At 49.5% G+C, this 8553-nt stretch overlaps 1 protein-coding gene across 1 annotated transcript; it reads left to right on the plus strand.

Annotated features, from left to right (window-relative positions):
* The first annotated feature begins 1853 nt into the window (after nucleotides 1-1853).
* On the plus strand, nucleotides 1854-8091 carry LOC113408949 (endothelin-converting enzyme 1-like). Its single transcript, XM_026662435.2, has 5 exons — nucleotides 1854-1958; nucleotides 3263-3330; nucleotides 4388-4578; nucleotides 6520-6615; nucleotides 7683-8091. Exons 1-5 carry the CDS (start codon nucleotides 1855-1857, stop codon nucleotides 7857-7859), a joined length of 636 nt encoding a protein of 211 aa, XP_026518220.2. The 5' UTR covers nucleotide 1854; the 3' UTR covers nucleotides 7860-8091.
* Nucleotides 8092-8553: the final 462 nt, after the last annotated feature.

Genomic DNA, 8553 nt, shown 5'->3' on the forward strand with positions numbered 1-8553 from the left:
AGTGCACAAATGCTTAACCAGAAAATCATTCGAACCCTTAGCATCTTGCTCTCTGCTCCATTTATCTATGAAAGTAGCATTCTTAATCGCCATCACATCGTCACGAAGAGTGAGCGAGATTGGGGCACTCATGGCTCACCTCCCATACACAATATTCCATAAGGACAAAGTGGCTCTGAGGACTCACCCAAAATTCATACCCAAAATATCATCCTCATTCCACCTTAACCAACCAATTCACCTACCCACTTTCCACCCTAAACCACACAACAACCCACAAGAGGCAGCATTACACACATTAGATGTCTGCCGTGCCCTGGGCTTTTAGCTAGACAGGACAAAGACCTTTTGTAAATCCCCCAGACTGTTTGTATCAACAACGGAAAGGTTGAAAGGCACAGCTATATCAACACAAAGACTATTGAAGTGGATATCAAACTGCATCCACTTGTGCTACTCCTTATGCAACACTGAAGCCCCAACAGGCATCAGAACACACTTGATGAGGTCTGTAGCAACTTCTACAGCATTCCTGCACAACGTGCCCATCCTTGACATATGCAGAGCAGCTACATGGGCATCCAAACACACTTTCACCGGTCATTACGCAATCACGCTTAGCTCGAGAGCAGATGCTAAATTAGGCTGCACGGTCCTACCAGCAGCTACACAATCAACTCCAAAGCCCCTTCGATCCACATGAGGGCACTGCTCTACATTCACTTGAAGTGCAGCACCCACAGGGACACCACTTGAAGAAGAGGTTTCTCACCTCGAGGTTCTTCGAGATGTGTATCCCTGTGGGTGCTCCACTACCCACCCTCCTCCCCTCTACTTTGGAGTAAGAATCAACTGCTCCACAGAAGAGAAGGAACTGAGGGGTTCGGGGCATGTGCGTGCCAGAAGAGGCGTCAATGCCGCCATAAGACAGCTTCTGCGCACGCACGCCCCAACCAGACACTGCTAGCAAAATCTCCGATGGATGACACTGGGACGCACCGCCACCTGAAGTGGAGCACCCACAGGGGGACACATCTCGAAGAACCTCAATTACTGCACAAGGTGAGTAACCTTCTCTTCACCTTGTGCCTACATAGTCTTTGCAAAATCTCTGGGCTGCATAATACAGTTAAAACCCTATTTCCTCAGCAAAACCAGCACACTCAACCAACCCTAACCTACAGGCACATGCATATCTCCCCTCCATGCTTGTTGGAGATGGCATTGAGAGCAGGGAGAGTGCTGGAATAATTATTATTAATTATTTGTATTTTGGGAGCACCTAGGAACCCCAGCCATTGTGCTAGGTGCTGAACAAATGTAGAACAAAGACTGTCCCTGCCCCAGAAGCTTTACAGTCTTTTGTAAATATCTGTCCTGCTTTCTCAAAAGAAGTGAGTGGGCAAGGACCTTCCCAGCAAGGAACTCCCTGCTCAGACCTCCCCACCCAAGTGTTATACAAGGAGGGAGGTGTGTGTTATGTGGCTGACTGACATCTGTATCCCCATCTGGTCAAAATACTTTAGTGCTCTGGTTCCCTCTCATGGACAGTAGGAGTATTACACTTTCTTCAGTCATCCGTATTGCTGCAGTTTTCGTCTGTGGCTGAAGACTCGGTGGTTCTTTGTCTCTGACCTGTTCCCTGGTCTGTGGCAGTGAATCCTGAGGTCCTTGCCCATGGCCCTGATTGCCATATATGTTCCTGTAGTTGCTAGGTGTCCTAGGAAGCTTCAGGGGACCATGGGGAGGCCAGGAAATACTTGTGCCTTGTGTCAGTCTGCCAGTGTGGGGGGGGGGTATGCACCTTCCAGCCTGGCTGTAATGACAATCCCCTTTGTCTCCTGCAGGTGGAGTATGACCCCTCCAACAGTGAACGCCTACTATTCCCCCACCAAGAACGAAATTGTGTTCCCAGCCGGGATCCTGCAGGCTCCTTTTTACACCCGCACCTCCCCCAAGTATGAACATCCTCTTGCTCATCTGCTGCCCCCCTCTCCCGGTGTTCTTCCCCCACTCCACCCTGCTCCCCTAAGCTGGAGGGGGATGGGGACTCTGTGATGGCAGCAGCCTGGTTGGAAGATGGTGGGTGCCTCACACACCTCTGTATCCTAGTCTACAACCGTCAGTAGCTAAGGAGGGTCCTGTCCTGAGCTGGGGGCTAGAAAACAGCCAGGGGAGGAATGCTGGGGCTCAGAGAGATTGCACCAGCTCTGCCAGACTCACGCTAGGAGACTCCATGGATCTTGATGCCAGTGCGCATAGAGCTGCCAGCTTTGCCGGGGACAGTGGTGGATGTGTGCTCTTTCAGCACAGGATCTGGACCTTTTCCCCCCGAGTTAGTCTAATGTTCCCCCTCTTGTCAGGCTGCTTGCCTAAGGAGACAATGAAGGACTTGCAACCATTTTTTGACCCCTCCCCATCTTGTGCCGCCCTCCCCATTATCAGAGAAGGCATCTCTCTGGCCAGGTCCATGGGGCTGCCTGGACAGACGGGGCTGTAGGACAGACCAGTAGAAGATGGCCTAGTGGCAGGTCTGTGCAACATGGAGGGAAACCCAGAAAAACTGAGGAGATGCACCATCCCCAGAGATTCCCAGTCTGGAGGAGGCCACACCTTCACTTTCTTAGTTCTTCTATGCTGGCACCTGGTAGACATGCAACATTATGGGTTCATACAGTCTTGTATCTAATGGTAACATGGAAATAACATGCCTGGCTAGCTACAAAGTGGCTCATTTGGGGCCTAGAGAATCCACAGTAGGTTTATCCTTGTGTCCTGGTGTCCAACAGCCTGAGGGGCTCTGTAATCAACTCTACATTTCATAGCTTCTCGTAAGTCCCATTGCTGGAACTGTCTGCAGCCCCCGGTGGAACATGAAGGGGGCTTTTTAAAAATAGGTTCAGATTTCCCTCTGCACTTCAGTCCTTTGCAGAAAACACCATAGAGCTGTTTAATGGAGGTTGGCAGTGCAGCAGATTCATTGTGCAATTGGCATTAATAGGAAGATGTGACAATTTCAACATGCATGGGGCTGTCTCCCCTTAGGACTCTTTCTGTCCGCAGGGGGAAGCCAAGGCAAGAATAGCAAAAAAGTGGGGTAAGGAGGAGCAGCTCTACATAGTCCAAGTGAAAGCTGCCTCCTAGTCCATTTCCCCTACCTTAGTGCTCTGGTGGGTAGGGTCACAGGGCCTATGTGCAGACATTAGTAGGCAATGGCCTTAGTGAAGCACGAATCCTAATACTCTTTGTCCCTCTCACGCAGGGCACTGAACTTTGGTGGCATTGGTGTCGTCGTGGGCCACGAGCTGACTCATGCCTTTGATGACCAAGGTGGGCAGCCTGAAGTCACCTTACTTCCTGTTGCTTTCTCTCCATCTTCCTCTTCCTAGTGGAACTCTGTTTTCCTCTTTGTTGAAAGGCTCCCAGTGCCAGGAGTCAAAATTAAACTGTGGTGGCCCTCTGTATCAAAGAGCCCTTCTCAAAGTGGATCTTGTGAGAATGGGCCAGAGCCATCCCTCATGTAACTCCAGTGACCTGCATGGAGCTACACCAGGTACAAATCTGTCCCAGAATGTCTAAATATGTTTGACATCTGAGACTCTGCCTAGTCTCTGAGGTGGAAAAATCTAACTGGGTGAAAGAAGGCAAGAGGAATTTATTTTTGCTGCTTTTCTGCCAGAATGAGGAAACCTACATGTGGCTCATTAATGGTGAGGGCCTTAAAATGGGACAGTCAGGGTGTCACGGGGTGTGACCCCTCTCCTACCTTCTCCCCCAGAAACTACACAGACTCCTTTGATTGTGCCTTCACTGTGCCTTTTTATTTTATGTTCCCTGTACCAATTTCACAACAGTCCTTGTGCAACAGCCTGTTTGCAATATTCAACTGACTTTTGGCCCTCTCACCAGGACCTGAGGGTCACCAAGGACTCCTTGTTCCGAACCTCTGATGGGGAATTGTCTCAGCCAAGCAGCCTGATTGACTAATTCCCCCCAGCTTCCTACTGAGCAACTAATTACTATTCAAGTGATCAGAGTGCAGGGTCACTTGTTTGCACCCTGCACTCTGACACAAGGGGGTATCTTACTAATGCCAAAAGCATTTTGTGATGATCTGTTGCTGTTTGCAATCTCTTCCTGTGGGATTTATGGTGGTGCAATAAAATAAAGATCAATAAGTTCAGGGGGTCTCAGAACTCGCTCCTCCTCTCTCTGAAGAGGCCATGCCGTTGCCAGTATGCTCACTGCATCTCCAAGCCCACAAATTGTGTGCTCTAAATATCAAACAACCCCCGCTCCACACACACATAGGCTTGGTTCTGCCAAAGGCCATCTCAGATTAAGTATCTTCTAGTTCCAGTGTTTCACTTGGTCTGCTCCTCTGCAGGGCGGGAGTATGATAAAGATGGGAATCTGCGCCCTTGGTGGAAGAACTCCTCTGTGGAGGCCTTCAAGCAGCAGACTGAGTGCATGGTGGAACAATACAGCAACTACACCGTGAACGGCGAGGCAGTGAATGGCAAACACACTCTGGGAGAGAATATTGCTGACAACGGGGGCCTCAAAGCTGCATATCGGGTAGGAATCTAGTACAGGCACAGGCTTCGTCTGGTATCTCTCATTGCAGCCATGGCTGTGGGGATCCTTTTGTAGTCCTAGACTTTCCCCTGATGCTACAGCTGGAGAGACATTCCTGGTTATACAGTGATGGCAAGGTGAATTGCTCTAAGGAAATGTAAAATTCTGAGCCCCTCTTCTATGCAGTGTCCTCTCTGAGGAAGGGGGTGGGCCATGACCATATATAAGTCTTCAGGTGATTCTTGGATTTGGGATCTGCTGTCCTTGGACCAGGAAATTGTAGACCTGATAATCTGCAGCCCGTAGAGGGTGGATCTGCAGGAGAGGGCTTTTGAAGGAGATTCAAGGAAGGGAAGAACCTAGGGTGACCAGATGACAAAACTGAAATATCGGGACGCGGGGGAGGAGGGGGGCGGCAGAAGAAAAAAATAAAACAAGCCGCCGGAACGCCCCCCCACACCAGCTCGCCCCTGGAGTGGGGACAGCAGGCCCCAGCTCCCCGGATCCACGGGTCCACGTGGCGGGAGGTGAAGCCCCGTCGGAGTCCCCATGCGGACAGCTGCTGCCTCTCCACCCCCACCCATGGGCATGTACAGGGAGCCAGTTCCCCAGGCCGGACCTGGGGCTGCCCCTGCAGGTACCGCCCCGCCCTCCTGCCTGCGCTTGGGGCCAGGCCGGACTGACTCACCCCGCACTCTCCTGCGTCCCCCGGGCCTCCCTCCAGCGCTTGCACCGCCATACAGCTGATCGGCGCAAGTCTGGGAGGGAGGAGGAATGGCGTGCTTGGGGAAGAGGCGGGGATTTGGGGAGGGATCCAATGGGGCAGTGAGGGGGCGGGTCCAGGGCGGGGATTTGGGGAGGGATCCAATGGGGGAAGGAGGGGGCGGAGCGGCCTGTGCGCGGGAGCGGAGGGCAAAATTGCTTGTTTGTCCAGTGTCCCAACCAAACATTGGTCGGGACGCGGGACAAACAAGCAAATATCGGGACAGACCCGATTAAAATCGGGACGTCTGGTCACCCTAGAAGAACCTGACTATTTTAACTGGAAGAGGCTTTAACTCCTCTCCAGATCCTCCCATTTTCAATGGCATATGTAGCAAATGTGATAGGAGGTGATGAGTCTGCCTTGAGTGGATACAAGTTTCTCCCTGCGCAGCTCTGACAGGTCATGCTCCCTCAATGGATCCCCATTCTGATTTGTTTCCTATAGGCCATATGTAATCCTGGGTGTCACGGATAGAGCTAGGGAAAACTTTTTGGATTAATCATTTATTTGCCAAAAAATACAGTTTGGGGTCAACCAAAATTATTCACAAATTCAGTTCGAATTTGGCAAATAGTTTCAGATGAAAACAAATGAAAGAGTCAGGTCGGTTCATTTCAATGTTTTCTAAACAAAGCAGGTTGACTTCTGGTTTCAAAATGATGCTTCATGTTGAAATTGAGCTAGATTTTTGTTTTTTTTTTTTTTTTAAAGGTAAATAACCCCCCAAAACTAGCCACAACAAAAAATTCAGGGGAAAAGTTGTTTTGAGTTTAATGAAACATTTCATTCAACCTGAAAAGATTTTTGTTTTAGATTTTTCATTTCAGTCCCTGAACCAAAGGCAATTATTTGCTCAGCTCTAGTGGGAGGTTTATTTTGTGCTTTCTCTTCCCTTCGCAGCCCCTAGGGCTGTCTTAGATTTTTTTTCTGGCTTTCTGTGACCAAATGGAAAATGGGCACAGGGGAAGACTCTTGCAATGCTGACATTTCCCTCCCTGCCAGCATGTGCCATGGAGACTGGACTGGTGTAGTCCCTTAAGGGTTAATGTCCCCCTGGCTAGCTGCACCAGCATTTCGTACCCCCACAAGGCAGTGGGAGTGTCTCTGATCCTCTAACTCCATCCACTATGTCCCTCTGCTGATGCAGGATAGCCTCTGTTCTCTCCTGCCTGCAGGCTTATCAAAATTGGGTGAAGAAGAATGGGAATGAGGAGTCTTTGCCGACGCTTGGCCTCTCCAACAACCAACTCTTCTTTGTGGGATTCGCCCAGGTGAGTCTCTGCCATCCCCCAACCCTTTGTTCTGTCTCCAGGTGCACTGTGTGAGCTGGGGAATAGCAGTGGCTCCAGCTACTGGGTTAGCGGGAATGCAATTTACAGCAGACTCCACTTTGTAAGGGTGGCAGTGCCCCTCCCATCTTCACCTCCTCCCAAACTCCCTTCGAAGTTCTAGGGCATTCCTTTTCCTGAACTGAGTCCCCACATCAGTAACTGGGATGTGAGCAGTCAGACCTCGTGGTCGCAGTAGGAATCATGAACCAGAGGCCAGAGCCTAGTGTCAGAGCAGGAGTCAGGAACCAAAGCTGAGGGTCAAAACTGGATTACCGGGAGTAAGGGAAGGAAGGAGCAGGACTGGAGCAAGGCAGGAGCTATCTTAGTCATGGGCCAGTGCTTTGAGCAACCACTGAACTGCTGCTGCTGTTAGGCTTAAGAGCCAGTCTGCTGACTTTTCCAACCAATCAGATGAAATACAGGTTAGCTGCACTCATTAGGTTGCCTAGAGACTGGCTCTGCTGCAGGCCCTGATTCCTGACCCCTCAAGTGGCAGAGGAGTGCAGCAAATATGAGTGTTGATGTATTGTGAAGAGAGAGATACATTACAGTCAGTGAGGAAAGCTTGCCTTCCTCTAAAGCATCAGGTAAGAGGCAAGATAACAGACTTGACAAGCCAACTGTCTGATGCATTTTGACAAGTCTAATGCTCATTTTGCAGCAAAGTAAGATATACACTCCTCCAGATAGAACAACTTCAGGTTACAGAAGTCTCTGGGTGAGGCCCCTTTGCTGGTGTAATGATAAGGTTACTTGCAATACACTTTCATCCTCCAGATGTGTGTGTAATGTATGGATCCAGTGTGTGGTTGCTGGTAAACAAGGGAGACCAAGTTGTGACTCAAGCTGCATGGAAACTTGTTTGTATCCGTAGTTGTTGTTTCCTATAATAAACTCCTCCTATTTAAGAAGATCTGTGATTTCCATATGTCATGATAGCTGGGACAGAGACACTTTTCAGCTATAATGAAGCCCGTGAGCTAACTCCTGTTGCCTTGCATTTGCAGGTCTGGTGTTCAGTTCGCACCCCGGAGAGCTCCCACGAAGGACTCATCACTGACCCCCACAGTCCATCGCGTTTCCGAGTCATTGGTACCATCTCCAATTCCAAAGAGTTCTCTGAGCACTTCCACTGTCCTTCCGGCTCCCCTATGAACCCCCAGAAGAAGTGTGAAGTTTGGTGAAAGGAAAAGGACCAGGAAATAGTGGAAACTAACTTTTGGCTTATTGTTCCTTCATCAAGAATTGAATTTCCCAGGCTGTCTGCTCAAAGGGCAGTTTCTTCTTTCAACGAACTGTAAAACTCTCAGCAGGAACGGATCCCTGAGCCCTAGGTATCATCATGGGGGGGAGAGGGATAGCTCAGTGGTTTGAGCATTGGCCTGTATTGGCTTGCTAAACCCAGGGTTGTGAGTTCAATCCTTAAGGGGACCATTTGGGCATTGGTCCTGCTTTGAGCAGGGGTTGGACTAGATGACCTCCTGAGGTTCCTTCCAACCCTGATATTCTATGATCTGAGATTCGATCCACTGTGAAAACCTTTCTTAATCTCACTCACTTGTGAAATGTCTTTTTTTTTAAACCTTGCATAGGGTGTGTGTACATATGCATGTGTCTGTATGCACTGACCCATGTTTACACATACACCGTTAAGCCCCTGCCCTGTCACAGGCTTGAAGACTTTTTCTAATTGATAAAGGGAGACCCACAGATTAAAGTGATAACTGGTTTGACTGTGTATCTAAATATGCCCGACATACGCTAATCTCTCCAGGTGTGTGTGTGTGTGTGTGTGTGTGTGTGTGTACACACACACACACACAAGTTACAGTCGTAAGTTTCAAAAGGCAATAGAAGTTTCTATAAGGAGCAAGCTCT

This window comes from Terrapene carolina, unplaced genomic scaffold (genome assembly GCF_002925995.2).
Source record: "Terrapene carolina triunguis isolate 2854851 unplaced genomic scaffold, T_m_triunguis-2.0 Scaffold27477, whole genome shotgun sequence".
NCBI classification, from domain to species: domain Eukaryota; kingdom Metazoa; phylum Chordata; order Testudines; family Emydidae; genus Terrapene; species Terrapene triunguis.